Below are 17,500 nucleotides of genomic sequence, written 5' to 3' on the forward strand. Positions count from 1 at the left end.
TTTCATTTATCAGGGGAAGTCGTTGAGTGTCACCTCGCGATCATCACTTCTGGATGATTAATGTTTTATAAGGGTTTTATGGCCCACAAGCAAAGCGCTCTTGCGTGAAACAGTAGCGGTGAACTTTGGAGACTTCGCTTGAAGGATCTCCTCCACGCCAGTGGCTTTAAACTACACTTTTATATTTTCGGTAAGGAATTCCATTAGGTTTTATGCTTAAATGTATACATACATACATACACAGACACACCAATATATACATATGTATATGTGTGTGTGTGTGTGAGTATGTGTGTGTGTGTGTGACTGTGAAGTATTTTCTGTTAAAACAATTCCATCATTTGTCTGTCGAGGGAGGCATTTCTTCTCTGAAATATATAGCATTAACTTTCTGTCCTTTGGCGATTTTATGGGCTCCTTTTATTATATATATACATACATACATATGTATATATGTATATATATATATATATATATATATATATATATATATATATATATATATATATATATATATATATATTTGTGTGTGTATGTATGTATATATATGCATGAAGTGAGAGAGAGAGAGAGAGAGAGAGAGAGAGAGAGAGAGAGAGAGAGAGAGAGAGAGAAATTGTGCATTTGGTGATGTTAAAGAAGACAGTTTTGTTGAAGTTATTCTTGACTTGACAAACTTATGCAGGCAAAATGCTAATTTTATGTTCGTGAACTTTGAACGTACATCGGATACCGAAATGAGTCTCTCTCTCTCTCTCTCTCTCTCTCTCTCTCTCTCTCTCTCTGTCCATTGTCGCACGACAAAAGTAGCTAATATTGAATATTCCTGATGACTTTTGCTGCGCATTTCATCGTCTTCCACTTCGATATAACAGATATTAAAGCTCGTGGAGCATCTTGTCGGGAGTGTTCCCTTCAGAGGTGCTGCGTCTTCTCCTCTGGTGTTTGATTTGTATGGATTATACACTTAGTTTTTTTCCTCTCTCTCTCTCTCTCTCTCTCTCTCTCTCTCTCTCTCTCTCTCTCTCTCTCTCATTCTCCTCCCATCAGCTGGAGAGGAGTGGCCCTTGTTATCTGATCAAGAGATTCATTGTACGCTACTACTGCTGCTGTTTTTAGTTTGAGTCGTTCGTTTTATATGGTGTATTTTCACAGTCGAGAGAGCTGCAGATGATGTGCGTGTTGCACGTATGGCTTGCAGTTTTCATTTTCAGTGTCGCTTTCATCCGGATTTCTTACTGTAATGATCTCATTATAATTTTTTTGATCAGTTTTGTTTTCGTAAATTTCTGTCTTGTTGCTGACGTCATATTTTTTTACTAAGACGGTTGAGGGCGGGGAGTGTGGGGGTGGAGTTAGTTATACATTGCGTTTCTTTTGAAACCTTTGTTTTGTGACGCAGCGTAATAGGTTATGCATATTTGATAAATTTTCAGTTTATGCAAACTTTTTCATTGTGTCGGTTCATACACTGTATAATTTGATAGCTTCGTATGGGTTACTCTTTAAGTAAACAAATATTTTGTTGTGATTATTTTTGTTAGATGAATTTACAGAAAACTGTTTACATCATGACGTGAGGCATAAATCATCATTGCAGTATTTTACTTTGGAAAAAATTTCTTTTTTTTCTCAGCTCGGAGATGAGTCCCTTGAACTTGTATGTGTGTCTGCATCCTTAAGAATAGGGGGGGGGGATTTTTTTATTTATCGAGATATAGTAAAACAAGTGACAACCTGGACTAGGATTTAAAATTAAAATTGGAGGATTAACTGCAATGGGATTGTTGTGCTCTACAGTTTACACACACGTGTATATTATCTATCTATCTATTTATCTATATATATATATGTGTGTGTGTGTGTATATTTGTATGTATGTATGTATACAATATATATATATATGTATATGTATATATATACAGTATACATGTATATATATATATATATATATATATATATATATATATATATATATATGTGTATATATACGTATATATATTTACTGTATTTGCTTCAAAGAAAAGGAATTTAAATGCGCAAGATTACAGTTTTGAGTGGTAGAAAGTCTGTATATCCATCTCCGAAGAAGATCGTCTTTTTACCCCCTCTCTCTCTCTCTCTCTCTCTCTCTTTCTCTCTCTCTCTCTCTCTCGTAACGGGAATATTAGTTTGATGTAAAACCGCAGATGTCTTGCACTGTTCCGACCATTATTGCTGTACTTGAATACACGGTGTCGCGGTTGTTTTCTGTCCTGTTCATCGCTCTCTTGCTTAGCCATTTGTTTGATGTAACCGCCACAAATTGCAAGGTGGTCGCAAGCCTGCTTCCCTCTCTCTCTCTCTCTCTCTCTCTCTCTCTCTCTCTCTCTCTCTCTCTCTCTCTCTCTCTCTCTCATTGCTTGTAATATACAGGTATATATATATATACTGTATATATATATTTGTGTGTGTATGAATGTACATATACAGTATATGTCTGTTCGATGTGTATTGTGTGTGTGTAGCTGTGATTGCATTAGAGAGAGAGAGAGAGAGAGAGAGAGAGAGAGAGATATCATTGCTTGTAATATGCATACATACACACACACACACTAGATATATGTATATATATGAATGTATACATATGTCTATACGATATGTATTGTGACTATTGTGTGTTTATGTTTGCATGAGAGAGAGAGAGAGAGAGAGAGAGAGAGAGAGAGAGAGAGAGAGGATTTCGATTTGTGCGACTGTTAGGGTGCCATTTAGCCGCCATCGCTTCAGCGAACGAGAGTCGGCGAACCGTCGGAGAGACTGGAGCGAGACAGACGTTCATTACCACCGTTCTGGTAGAGCCGTTGCAGCCTTAGTGACCGACTGTGTCTGTGTGGATGGATACCTGTTGCTCTCTCTCTCTCTCTCTCTCTGTCCGTCCCTTCTAATGTGTTATCCCCCCCCTCTCCCCCATCCCAGCTGAGATGCTTACATACATTCCCGCAGTATGTCTGGAGCCCATATTGTCACCTTCCTTCATCCCTCTACCCAATGAGTTTTCCCCCCTCCCTTCTTCGCCTTCATCGTCTACGCCTTCTTCTTCTTCCTCTTCTGCCCTTACTAATCGCCCCCTTTTTTTTTTTTTTTTTACGTTATCCCCTCGTTGTCCCCTCGAAAGTTGTTGAGTGGCGCTCAGGCAAATCCGTCTGTAGGGACTTCACACGTCGTTCATTGCAAAATTTCTTCTTCTTCTTCTTCTTCTTCTTCTTCTTCTTCTTCTTCTTCTTCTTCTTCTTCTTCAGCTTTTACGTTTTCGTGACGTGACCATCACAACTAGTGTTATTTTTTGGTTGATTACGTCAGTATTCATTTCGTAATTGTTGCTATTACATCTCTTTTCTATCCTATTTCTCACGTTATTGCTTCCTGCATGATTATCACTTTTCCTTTTCATTTTCATTTTTTTATTTTCTTTTTTTGGGGGATCTCATTTATGCTTCAATTTACTAATCTTGTGTTAAGTAATTTCCCTGAAGGTTTGTTTTACATTTACGTATCAACGTTTAATTTTTATTAGTAAGGGAACATGAACAGTATCGCTATCGATGCTGAACACCGTATGATTTTTCGTGTGCAACAAGATTTAGAATGAACTTGATCTCTTTTAGTACATGACAGATTAAATTGTATTTTGTTAAGAAAAAAAAAACATGCCGATGCCTCTTTCATTAAATGATGATATTTTTCTCACAGAAAAAAAAGGATTATTCATTTCAGAGCGTTGAAGGACGAAGATCGAGAGTATTATTTATTTTTTGTTTAGTTGAGTGTGGACTGATTCAAGCAACCCTGCAAATCGCGCAGAATGACAAAAAAATATACATATTAGTTTTGAGAGAAATTATATACCACTTAAACCATTCTCTGTGTATTGTAACTTTACCAAGCCAGAAATATTTATCTCCCGAAACAGAGAGTTACCAGTCATTCAGAAAAATAAACTTTCTCATATTAAGATTCTATTAAACGGTAGAAAATATTTTACTCTGTATTTGGTAACTAACTTCCTTGAAAGCAAATATCGAATGTCTTATTCCGTGATGTACCATTTATTTTATGAAAATCATTGAGAATGGTTGTAAAATCCGAAGTTATTCTCAGGTGAAGTACTATAGATAAGACATCAGTACAGTTACAGCAGGTCATACTTCCTTCCGATATGGGACGACTCCTTGTGTTGCAATTAGTGTGGGCGTTTCGCTTAATGAGAATTTTTTTTAAATACTATTGTCTTTTATTTTCATTGGAATAATAATATAATATGCGTAATGCATTAGGCATCGAGGAGAAAGTTATACCGATTGACAGTCATAAAAATATTCCAGTAGTGGAGAAACAAATCCACAGTTATGTATGCGTAGAAATATATCTAGAAATAAGTATTTTAAAATGTATTTCTACCCATACATAACTGCGCATTTGTTTCTCCGTTTCAAGATTCATGCTACTTTGAGTATTTTTTGCTTTTATTAATTTCAGAAGTATTACGTACACGTGTACGAATGGTTAGATGTGGTTGAATGTCTGTTCTTGGAATATAAAATGAATATAAAATGAATGCCTTTTGTCTTTTGTGATAACGAGAGTCATTACTCGATTGTAAATCATTGTATTGTATTGGAAATTCAACGCGTTTCAATTTGTGTTGGTGAAGGTGCGTTTTCTGCCTGAAAGTGAAAATGTATCCAAAGGCAGTATTTTATTTAATTGGAACGGATAATAACGTCGATTACGGTTAAATACGGAATGTGTAACATCTGTATTAGCCATAATTCGCCTGGAAGTTGATCGTCAAGGGCTGTGATACAGTGTTATGCACACATTCGGAGGCGTGTGATGAAGAGGAGGCATTTCTGCTCTCCCTGGAGACATGCAAGGGAGTTGAGATTTATTTGAATCACACACACACACACACACACACACAGAGATTCTGTAAACTACCAGTGTGAAAAAAGATTAGTTGTTTTCTTAATTATTGTGCGTATCAACACAGGTCTGAGGGCTTCCTTAGTGGAATTAACTTTAAATTATAATCCTTGTATGATAGGCTAAGCAATTTGATTTTTTTAAAAATTTTTTTCGCTTTTGTAACTAATCCGTTCCTTTTGTGTGGCTCTTGCATCGTTATAATTCTTCGTTTCCTTAGAGACCTCTCTCTCTCTCTCTCTCTCTCTCTCTCTCTCTCTCTCTCTCTCTCTCTCTCTTTCCAGACAGACAGAGAAGATCCCAGACGGGGGTGTAAACGCGCCATGCAGCCTCTCCTTCATTTACATATCCATCTAATCTAGCGTGTCTCATGCAAGGGGTATACCCCAGAGATGTGACAACACCTATGTCCAGCTACGCAATTGGTGTGGTTGTTGGGGGGGTCGGGGTGCCTGGGAAGGAGGAAGAGGCGGGAGGGGCTCTTGGGACTGTGGATTTTGGGGGGCGGGGGGCGGTTGCAAGTTCGTTCCAGGGAAGACGGGGCGCGTATGGAGTGGTGCCGGTGTGCAGACGCGTCCTCTGGTAAACAAGCTTTCCTTCCTCCCATTCTGTCTTTACGTCGTCGGCCAAAACAGTTTGCTCAAATTACTCAAGTTTCCACGCGCATGACGTAAACACGAGGCCATGCAAATTATGTCTGGGCTTGAGTCGAGTCTACGGGAAAGAGAGCTGTGCTATGCCCACCCGCCGCCGGCGGCTCATGACGACCGATATAAACTCGTGAATCTTACTTGATTAAAATGACGCAGAAGGCTCGCCGGGCCGAAAAAGAAAGTGGGACCCCACCTTAGGGAGAGACAGTTGTTTTGAAACTCCCTTGACCCAACTTCTAGCCCTTCCACTCCTCCACCCACCCTCACCCTTTTCTCCCCCTCTTTTCTTCCGTTCCCCCTTTTCTCCTCAAAAAAAAAAAAGGGTAAAGAAGAAACAAAAAAGAAATCTCGAAACTCATTTCAGTCACACAATTTGAAAATGTCTGTCTCCTCGTCTCCACAGCGACCGGGAGAAAATAGTTTATGCAGGCAATGTGAAGGAAGGAAGGAAGAAACTTTTGGGAGGAAAGTTTTTCCTTATCTTTTTCGATTTTCTCTCACCGCTTGTTGTGTCTGGCACTTGGCCAGTGATGTACAGAGAGTATTTACGCCTCCCGGGCTGCTCTGTAATACATTGGATCTCTGGAATTGGAAGGCGACAGTGATTTGTTTACTTCGAATTCGTTGTGCCTGGAATGCTCATGTAATTCGGCGCGCTGGAACGACTTGCAAGGTGCCTTCCACTGGAAAGTGATGGTCTTGATGGGGGTGGGGGGGGGTGGGGGCCAGAAAAAATATAGTGTTTACGGCACTAATAACTCAAGCCAGGTGGTGCCGGGAGATGTCATGCGATAAATCACAATCTAATGATTATACTTGGCTGCGGTGTGATTTGCAACATGCTTTTACATCGGGTCATTAATATTTCGGGAAAGTGTCTTTAACGATACTCCATTCCACAGTTGAATCTTGAATTAAAAACAGAAGGGTAAAAAAGGGTCTCTCATTAATGATCCGAATAAAATATTTGTGTAAATAGCGAGCTATTGATGATGCTGAGCGTATTGCATATGTAGCGGGGAAACGCCCTTTGACCTTTATACTGGTAAGTGGTTGTTGTGGGGTGTTGGGGGAGGGGAAGGGGGGACTCGTGTCATGGGGAGGGGGAAGAGAGGCTGGGGGATAAGAGAAATGGGTAAAAGAGGTGTGAAGGAAGGTTGCAATTCCCTTTAATGCAGTGAAACATTTTATTTTTTCCTATCACACGCAGACATGTGGCTAAAGGCAGGTGCAGTTCAGGCTGTAGGTTATTGCTGACTTCTTCAAAGGCTCCTTCGCTTTTTCGTTCATTTTAGAAACACACAGAAACCTACTTACGCGAGGACACTGAGACTGGATGCTGGAGATGGGAGGAGATTTGTGGAAGTGAAAGAAAAAGAAACACTTAAGAAGCAGAATTTCTCATAGACAATGATGATGTAGATGATGACCTGTTCCCTGGATTTCTTCGCCTCTGCCAACTGAGTTGGGAGGAGGTAATGTTTTCACCCGTCTCTGTGCTAAATAGTATTTTTGTCATGCGGCTTTTGCATGCGCATACACTCCTGATGAACCGCTGTTCCATAATGTAGCCCCCTTTTTTTTGGCTGGAGAATTTGATATATAAAAAAATTATTTTCATATTACATTGTTAGTATCATCATCATCATCTTTTAACTTGGTACTGAGACTCATTTCCATTCATTCACGTTGTGTTGAAAAGCGAAAGAACTTATCCCCGGTTTCAACTAGATTAACGTGAATGTTGACTAAATGCTGCAAAATTTTATAAAAGTTTTCTGTGCACGAAATATATATATTTTTAGGTGGATTATTAATAAAAGTGATATTGTATTTTACAGTATAATTTATGGAAAATGAGTCATAAGAAAGGAGCCCTCAGAAGAACACCTTGCCACTTCCCTGGTCTTCTTCCACTAATCCCCCTTGACGTTTACACCTTTCGGCGGACAGGGCGACGTCGGCCAGCGCCGAGGACGACATCTCTATAGTGGTCTTCGGACATGGAGACTCTCTCTCTCTCTCTCTCTCTCTCTCTCTCTCTCTCCTTGGACAACTGCAGCATTCAGTTCTCATATTCACAATTTCTCTTTCTTTGAATCTTCACCTATGAACGTCGCTGAGGTTCCTCGTCGTGCATTTTTTTTTTTCCTTTTTATTCCCGTCTCTTCGATGATCAGACAGTGAGACGAATAGTTTCGATCCTCGCCTTTTCATTCCGATACATTTTCAAAAGTGGAATTATGGCACGAAATCCGTCGCCCACAAAAGAGCCTGGCGTCTCCTCTTCATACCCAAAGCTTATGTTTAGTCATCATCCGATCGTGCGAAACCTTGCGTCCGTACTTGGCTTCCGCTGCGGAAATCGCCAGTATTTATCGCTCCGCGAAGAATTGCAGGGTCGTGGCCTATTTATCAGTCTCAGTGAAATTTGCGATGTATTGACTTAGATCTACCTCCAGTCTAATCAGCCGTGCAGTGAGAAACTGCGCTGTAGTTATCGTGACGCGCGGAAGGGGACACGGATGACGTCACGGCGTGGTTGGGGTCCTTGCAGAGTGGCCACGACAAGATAATGGCGATGGTAATGAGCAGATCAAAACCTGACGAGATAATTGATTCAGCCGCGTCACGAGCTGTTCACCTCTCTCTCTCTCTCTCTCTCTCTCTCTCTCTCTCTCTCTCTCAGTTCTGAGAAAGAATAAATTAGATACTAAGAGGGAAGTGATATAAGTTGATGGGTTCTTGATGTATAATCACAGGATTTTGAAGGTTTTAAAATTACATATACACATTTACACGGCATGTATACGTAAATTGTATAAATATGTACGTATTTGAGCCACAATAATATCATTACCTATCGGAATCTTCTTAGTTATAAAATACACCATGTCTATATATATATATATATATATATATATATATATATATATATATATATATATATATATATATATATATATATATATATATATATATATATATATCTGTATGACTGTCGTCGTTTGTGTCCATTTCCTGAATTTTTTCCAAGCTTTTCAGCTTTATTATATTTGGCTATATGAAATTCAGATTGTTGGACTGTGAGAGATCTATATCGGAGCGTCAAAGGCTTGGGCGATACCCCCTCCAGCGGCAGTTTGCAATATGACCGCGTTGTGTGCTAACACCATTGATTTCAGTCATCAAGGTTTTAAAAGTATCAAAAGATAGATTCGGACCAGACAAGGAAAGCGTTTATTGATTGAAATAGCTTACTGCGATGCGGGGTCGTTTTGGGTCTGGCAGATGTCGTAATTGAAAGGAGAGAGAGAGAGAGAGAGAGAGAGAGAGAGAGAGAGAGAGGAGAGGTAAAACAAAAAATAGACATCGAATTCGACGATAGATTCGTTTTGCGTATTGAATTCAACTTAAACAGTGAGTTTTGAGGTGAAAATTGCAGAAGCCCAGTTGGGAAATTAATGTGGATGGAATACTAGCAACTGGTGATGAACTGCTTGAAAATAAAAAGAAAACTGTCATGTTTATTCGACCTCATAACAGCTGCTGGTCGAACCAAGACTAATGGCTTTGTCAAAGATGTAATCCAAGATAAAGGATGATCTATTCTCAAATTTATTCATTAGGCAACGTGGAAAGACCTGTTGCTCTGTAGAGACGAGCTGGAGGGACCTACCGTCCTTTTTCATAGTGGCTTAAGGATGGATAGGGTAATTTAAGTTAACCAGTGAACGATTATAAATGGTTGCCTAATAATCGCTCAGGGCGTTGCACAGGTCTCGGTCCAGTTTTGGGCGACCTTTGTTATCTCCTCATAGCTCATTTGCATTATTATTTTTTTTTTCGGCACGCCAGATTTTTTTTTTTTTTTTTGTGTCGTGGTCGTTTCAGAGGGTTAGTTTTTTATTATTTTTTTTTTATCTCTCTTTTAGCACTTTGTAAAACTGCAGGTCGGTTTTATGACTTGGACAGACAACAAGGCTTTTTTGTCATGTAAATAGATGTCTTCCTAAGTGGTTTATGACATAGTTAGGCTGGGCAGTATTATTGGACGTGGTCAACAATATGCATATATATATATATATATATATATATATATATATATATATATATATATATATATATATATATATATATATATATATATATATATATATATATGTATATATATATATGTATATATATATATTATATATATATGTATAATATATTATATATATATATATATATATATATATATATATATATATATATATATATATATATATATATATATATATGTATAATATATATTATATATATATAAGTACATTTAAAAGTGTGTTGTTATAGGTAGCGTTATATGCGTATAAGTGTGTTAGTTGAACAAGCCCATTGAGTGTCCTATATTCATGAGTTCATAGTGTGTGTACGATGCATATAGTTAAACTTTGAGTTTGAAATATTCGTTGGCCAACTTTTGTGGTAAAGTCAGTTCCCCAAATTTTCTCTTTCATCCACGTATTACTGAAACAATTTTTTTTTCTATGTGGTTTCACGCTTCGATTCTTCTACATTTTTTTAACAAAGGTATGTAAATTTTGTTAAATTTTATTTTTTCTTATCGTTAATGACCTTATTTATTTTGTAGGTTTGCAGTGACTCGCCGGTGACCTTACCAAGGAGACTTTTTTTTTTTTATTTCTAAATGGGAAGTAAAAACCACTTTTATGAGTTTGTTTATGTAGCAGACCTATGAATGGTTGTTTGTAGAATCCATGGCATTATTGCGTCATTTTATAGGTTCTGCGGTTTTGCTTTGTCGGTCGGTTTATGACCGGGCCTTTGTTTATTTCATTTTTTCCGTCTGATTATTTATATACCGGGTTTTTCATTGTGTTTTCATTGCAGATGCACTCGTAGTGTGTCTCTGGGTGGGAGAAAGGTTTCAGTCTTTTAGGAGCGATGGCATGGCAATGCTACTACTTCTGTAAAGTAAAATGTTTGTGTTTGAATCACTGGGTTATGAATCAAGTGCCTTCCTTATTATCAAGAACTGAATCCAAATATTTTTCAGAAAGGAGAATGCAAAGGAATGTTTGGAAATGGCGGAGGGAAGGGCTGGCAGGTGGATTCGAATGGATGGGGGAGAGGGAAAGATGGTTGCAGAGTTCTCTCTCTCTCTCTCATTCCAGTTGTTTTAAGGCCAAGTGATCCCTTCACGTTTCCTATGCATGAAAATCTCTTACCTCTAAAGGTGAAAGCTCCTTGCTTCAGTGGACAGAAGACCACCTACCATAGGCTGATGACGGGGTGTTTGTGAAAGCCTTAAGTGTTTGATTCCACCTTCAACCGTAATGTCATAATTTCTGTCAGCTTCTCTTCCTCCCCTTCCTACCTCCCACCTCCCTCGCCCCCGCCGCCATTCCCTCTACCATTTCCCAACTTTCCTTTGCATTCTCCTCTTTTCTTAAGAATATTTGGAATCCGTTTCATTCGTTATTTTGTTTAGTGGTTACTCCGTGGCACCAACCCCCCTCCATCGTGTGTTTTTCTTTTTTTTCCGCCTACAGTCCGTCATATTGCTACTTTCTTTTCATTTTCACGTATTTCCTTCGTCCCTTTCCTCCTCCTCCTCCTCCTCCTCCTCCTCCTCCTCCTCCTCCTCCTCCTCCTCCTCCTCCTCCTCCTCCTCCTCCTCCTCCTTCCTCGCAATTAATAAGCCAAAGGAGCTGTCTGTTATTTTCTTATTCGTGCTGGCAGAAGCGTGATTTATGGGTGCGAAATTTACACGCTAAACCTAATCATTGCGGCAACTGTTTTAGGAAGTTGTAAATCACGCGCCCGATAGGAAAGACCCCAGTTGAAAGACCTTATGATGATGCCGCTGATTTACTGCTCTTTTGTGCAGCGTCGAGGAGTGAAGCAACAAAAAATGAATGGAAGAATGAGGGAAAGAAAAGGAGCGAAAAAATATCGCTCCACGTCTGTGAATTTCGCTGTCATTTATTTCACGCTGAGAGAGAGAGAGAGAGAGAGAGAGAGAGAGAGAGAGAGAGAGAGAGAGAGAGCGACGGCGTCATGGATTCTGAAAAGGTGTTTTACTCCATTGTGCCTGGAGGATAAAACAAGGAAAGCTCTCTCTCTCTCTCTCTCTCTCTCTCTCTCTCTCTCTCTATATATATATATATATATATATATATATATATATATATATATATATATATATATATATATATATATATATATATATATATATTTTTTTTTTTTTTTGTATGTGTACACATACACACATACATGCATACATACGTAGGAGGTAGGTGAACATTCTTCTATTGTCCTTATGTGTTTATCAACATTCTTACAAGAACTGTAGTTGGGTTTTTTCTTAGCTAGTAACATTGTGTACTCTTATAAATGGCGCAGCGAATGTGAATTTACCTCGCATTAATGATTATTATATTTATAAATCATTAATGTATTTATTGATGCATTTTATCTTTTTTGAATGATTTAATTATGCATTTATAAATCATCTCTCTCTTTCTTCACCTCGCATTTTATCTTTTTGAGGTGATTTAAGTGTATGCATTTAGTTCTCTCTCCTCAGAACGTTCTCTCTCTCTCACCTCTCTCTCTCTCTCTCTCTCTCTCTCTCTCTCTCTCTCTCTCTCTCTCTCTCTCTCTCTCTCTCTCTCTCGCTAGCTAGGAAACCTTTTGGTGAGCTATCTCGAGATAGACAGTTGATACAACGATGATGACCTTTACCTTGATGTTTGTAAATCGTGCTCGAATTAATTTGCATAAAGTTATATCTTATTACGATTGTCGATAAACTCCTCAATCTTAATGTAGGAAAATCGATGTATGTTGGTTTTGTGATACACTTTTCCGGTTGAACTTTGGACATTTTCACGTTTGTCAGTGTTTCTGTGCTGCGTAAATCATCATTTTGATAGGTTATAGGAAGTGTTGCATTGAACTTCCAAATGCGTAGTGTTATAGACTAGTTTCATACACGTATATATATGTGTGTGGGTGTGTGTGTGATAGTGTGTATATATATATATATATATATATATATATATATATATATATATATATATATATATATATATATATATATATATATATATATATATATATATATATATATATATGTGTGTGTGTGTGTGTGTGTGTGTGTGTGTGTGTGTGTGAATCGTTACCTTTCCCATTGTCAAGGAAAGACTTTGCGACGTAGGTTCACAGTAGAAGTCTTTCTGTGTTGCAGTCCTGCGCCACATTACCAAAGTGTAAGCCTTGTAAGCATTAAATTTTCTAGATTTTATTATCTTTGAGATTTTTTTTTTCCAGGTAAACAATCAGGTAATAAGTTGTAGTGGCCTGCGCATCCACGCATGGCTGGTTAGTATTGATATACCTTTTAGACAAATTATTGCCTCGTCTGACCGTGTTTCTTTTTTCTGTCTCACCCGCAGGTAAGAAAGTCTTGTGTGATGGGCGGCGTCACCCGTAATATGCCAAGGAACACCCAAACGGTGAGTGTCTATAAGGGCGATAAACTCCTTCTGTCACTGTGCGTCAGTGGCCTTGGCTGTGGATCCCCATTGATACTTGTTCTGTCTTTTTTTCCCGTCTTTTTTGTTTATTTCCCTTTCAGAAACAAACTAACAAGACATGAAAAATGATGTGTAGGTTTAGCCTTGTCTTAGGGTTTGATTGGAACGGACGCCCAGGCCTGAGTAAAATGATGGGTGAGATCTTTATAGAATATAGTCTGTGTGGGTGATGGGGCTCCTCCTTTGACTATCTTATCCTTTAGCGCTGTGTCCTAGATTCACAAATGAATGGAAAGGTATTTTAGCATTTAGGATCTCAGTACTAGGAATTGATGAAAAATCAAAAGAAATTTTGTTGGTTACATAATTACTGATCAGGCGATTAACCGACTACCAAAGGGCAATGAGAGAGACACAGAGAGAGAGAGAGAGAGAGAGAGAGAGAGAGAGAGAGAGAGAGAGAGAGAGAGAGAGAGATGATGGACACTGTTCAGCGGGATATATGTAGGATTCTTGCATAGCCTGTAAAGGCAACTGCCCATCTGACATTAGAAAAAGGTTTCTGTCGTCATCAGAACCTTGGCTTTTGAATATTATTATTATTATTATTATTATTCATTTGCTTGCATGTGATTACTGTTTGTCGTATACTGCGGCGAATTGGATTTCATATATGCTCCGTAAACTACCAAATTATCAATAATACTCTAATTTTAATTTTAAATTGGTTATATTCTACAATTTTCGGTCATTTTACTGTATACATAAACAGAATTGTAAAAGTAACAAATGGTCACTTTCTTTACTTAAGTAAATCGTGGAAAATAGTTGTTGATCGAGCCGAATGTATATTTATATAAAACCTGATCAAATATTAGATTCTTTTTATGAAAATTAAATGTTAGTCATGTTTGGTGGCAAATTTATTTATTTATTTTCAGATCTTATAAGAAAGAAAACTTATTTTCCTTTCCTTAAATGTCGTAGAAATGATTAAAGGTGACCTCTCTCTCTCTCTCTCTCTCTCTCTCTCTCTCTCTCTCTCTCTCTCTCTCTCTCTCTCTCTCTCTCTCTCCTTTCAGTTTTACTTCAGAAAACCATAAATATTGAAGAAGTAAATTTAAAAAGTTTTCCGTGGAAATCTCGACACTGCCGAGGTTTAGGGAGCTGTGTCTGTCAGATTCTTTCTTTCATCTTTTTCGTTCATATCCATCTCGTTTTTCTTCCCTTTTCGTCCTCTCCTCGTGCTCAGCTTTTCTCTCCTTTTTGTAGATTTATTATTATTATTATTATTATTATTATTATTATTATTATTATTATTAATTATTATTATTATTATTATTGAAACAAGGCGGCCCTTTATATCATTGTAATTTATTTCCTTTATTTTCTGGATATCTTTGTCTTGCTGTCCAACCTCTCCAACTCCTCCTTTTCGCTGTCTTAATTAAGCGCTGAATGGCAGAAAGTGCCTCAGGACTTGGCCTGACAGCCAGAAATTAATAAAATTAGTAACGATTCCATGAACTTTTAAGTTTTTCGGAGTTCTGAAAATAATAATAATAATAATAATAATAATAATAATAATAATAATAATAATAATAATAATAATACTCAAGTACGTGGTGCATTCCGTGATTTATTATTTATCCGTCACGTGAAAATGGAGGGAATATGATATCACACTCACGTAAAAGCTTTATAGATTTATGGGGCTGTTCAAAGCACCCACGGACTAGGTCATGGTTCCCAAGAATACCTTGACAACTATCATGGTTAGACATTATATTGCTAAAAGTGAATTTTAAAGACTTATTCTGTAAGCTGCCTAATTCAGGGGAAAAATCACCATGAGCATCGAGTCCTGCTTAAATATTTTGTACCAAAATATTGACAGAAGTAATTATACAATTATATAGCGTGTGTGTGTGTGTGTGTGTGTGTGTGTAACTTGTTACTCAGATGTCACTCTTTCGGTGCCGAGTTATGAGGGAAGTTGAAGAAATCAGAAACGGGTTTTTCGATTTTATAGTAGAATAATTATTACTCACGTTAGTCACTAAGAAATTTCTTTGGAGAAATGAATTTTCAATTTTGGGCAATGGCTTTGCAGAGAAGTAAAATAACCTTCTGAGGACACAGTTTTGCAGTATCCTTGAGATTTTATTTTCAGCGATTTATTTTTCGTGCTCAAAGTGGGTTATTCGGCTAGTAATGGAATTTTCCCACACTTGCCCCGTTACATAATGCTTCAGTGGGATTAATTGTAGGATCTGTGTTGTTCACTTTCCCAGAGAATTATGAAGAAAGTGAAAGGTAAGATTGACCGAGTGTTATTGGTTAACGGCTAATGTGACTACATGAAAACCCTTCCTTACCTACCCATTTGATTCAGGTAATTTTTTTACTTCTCATCTCTTCACGATCTCACCTAAGTTTTATATATAGGTTAAATGTCTTTAACCCAAGGCACCACAGAAACCAAAAATGATGAACTGCTTTCCATATCCGTATGCCGTATGTTTTAAAATGTATATTGTATATTTCTTTTACATAAAATGAGTTGATTCTAATTTGGGCAGAGAACGAAAGGGTGATAGCCCGTATTCTCCTCATACGATGTCTGGTAAAATCCAGCTAAAGTTATCAGACCATCACTTTACACAAACCATCACTTGATATCCGTAAATTATCCCCCCCCCTTTTTTTAGAAACCTTTCATTGCCAGGGAAACATGAACAATTGTACTTATATTTCTTTTGGAGAGAGGTTCTCTGTTTATTTTCTGTGATTACAGCAGCTCTGTAATCACAGAATCAGCTATTTAGGAATAATTGATTTAATGAAAGCAAAACGTAGAGCTGCGGATACCTTACGAAGTATAAACCATCGGCGCGAGGGAATATTGCTGCGTCAAAATTGAGCATTTGGTGCGCTCATTATCTTGGGTCATCTCATTGTGGTGTACATGCTGGCCCCCGTCTGCCCTGGTATTGGTTGCTTAATCGCGGTTCGCTGCAAATATACCTTTATGCCAGCAGCGGCGGTTGTAACGTGTGTTTTTCTTCCTCTGACCAGAAGAAAGTTCCTCTACTGGAATGGGTCAGTGCTTAGCACTCATGAAAAAAGATGCCTTATTACCCACCCGTGTGAGTTATAGATATATCGATCTGGCGTAGTTGGTGGTGGTTGCAGCACCCCACCCCTACAGTTTGCAAGTATGTGTGTGTGTATGTGTATGTATTGCCATAGTATTCTGTTTTATTTGATCATTGCTTTTGTTATCAGGATATTAAGAAGTAAGTTCGCGAGTGCCATTACATAATACATCATTGGCAAGTGTTGTGATTCATCATCGTTTACCCCCTATGTAAGAAGCCACAGCTCTTCCGTAATGCCTACCATTCCCTGCAAATGATGTCACCCTGCAAGGGGTCTCATCCATCCATCCGGGAAGGGAAAGGAAAAAAAAATAGGGGGGAAAAATTTGCTCTTCATTTTTGTGTCGCAATTGGCTCGCATTAGGAGACACAGGCCGTCCATAGCGGCGTCTTTTTTGTGTTGCCTTTCTGTGTCCATTTTTGAAGGACCGTGTTTGCAATCATGCAATGGTTATTGGCGTTTGTGTCTCGTCCAGATACGGTAAGAATGACCGTTATCGTTTCAGTGATCTGGCCTCTTTAAAATTCATGTGATGGACGGGCGCAGCTCTGAATTCCTTTGTTTTTTCCTCTCCTTTCCTTTCTCTTGGGTGGCAGAGCCAGCGCTTCCAAGCGTCGGCCAGTCAGCGCAAGTGTCGGCAGGAGCGCGCCTGTATGTATACAGCGTGTACATTTTATATATATATATATATATATATATATATATATATATATATATATATATATATATATATATATATATATATATATGTATGTATGTAATATGTATATATGTATGTATGTGTATTATATATATGTATATATATACATATATTGTGTATATATACTGTATATGTGTGCATTATGTATAATACGTCCTCACAAATACATATACAAACTTTCTTATATCCTTTTATTCCATCTTTCATTCTTTGCATTTGTGGAGTGGCGGCAAGTTCTGATAATTATGATTGTATTTTGATAATTAAAAAGTTATTAAGTGCATTATCATCAGTAAATTAAAATGTTTATTTTCTGAAAATTTTATATCGATAGATAAATGCAAAGATTGACTTTCTGATTAACGCCAAACAATACCAGGATTCGATGTTTTGGGACCCAATAGAAAAATCAGTCATGTTCAGGTTTTGCGTAAAATGCCATAAACCGGTGTTGCCAAATGTTGTGGTCCCTAGTT

General features: G+C 37.8%; 1 protein-coding gene across 5 annotated transcripts in view; it reads left to right on the top strand.

Moving 5' to 3' along the window:
- foxo (forkhead box, sub-group O) overlaps positions 1-17,500 on the top strand; it is a 580,500-nt gene that overhangs the window by 298,028 nt on the left and 264,972 nt on the right. The window contains exon 3 of one of the 5 annotated variants that reach the window (XM_067112737.1): positions 13,082-13,141. The exons of the other annotated variants lie outside the window; for them this stretch is intronic. Coding sequence (XP_066968838.1) covers positions 13,082-13,141 — 60 coding nt within the window. The remainder of the gene's footprint in view (positions 1-13,081; positions 13,142-17,500) is intronic. 5 annotated transcript variants of the gene reach the window in all.

Source organism: Macrobrachium rosenbergii, chromosome 12 (assembly GCF_040412425.1).
Source record: "Macrobrachium rosenbergii isolate ZJJX-2024 chromosome 12, ASM4041242v1, whole genome shotgun sequence".
Taxonomy (NCBI): domain Eukaryota; kingdom Metazoa; phylum Arthropoda; class Malacostraca; order Decapoda; family Palaemonidae; genus Macrobrachium; species Macrobrachium rosenbergii.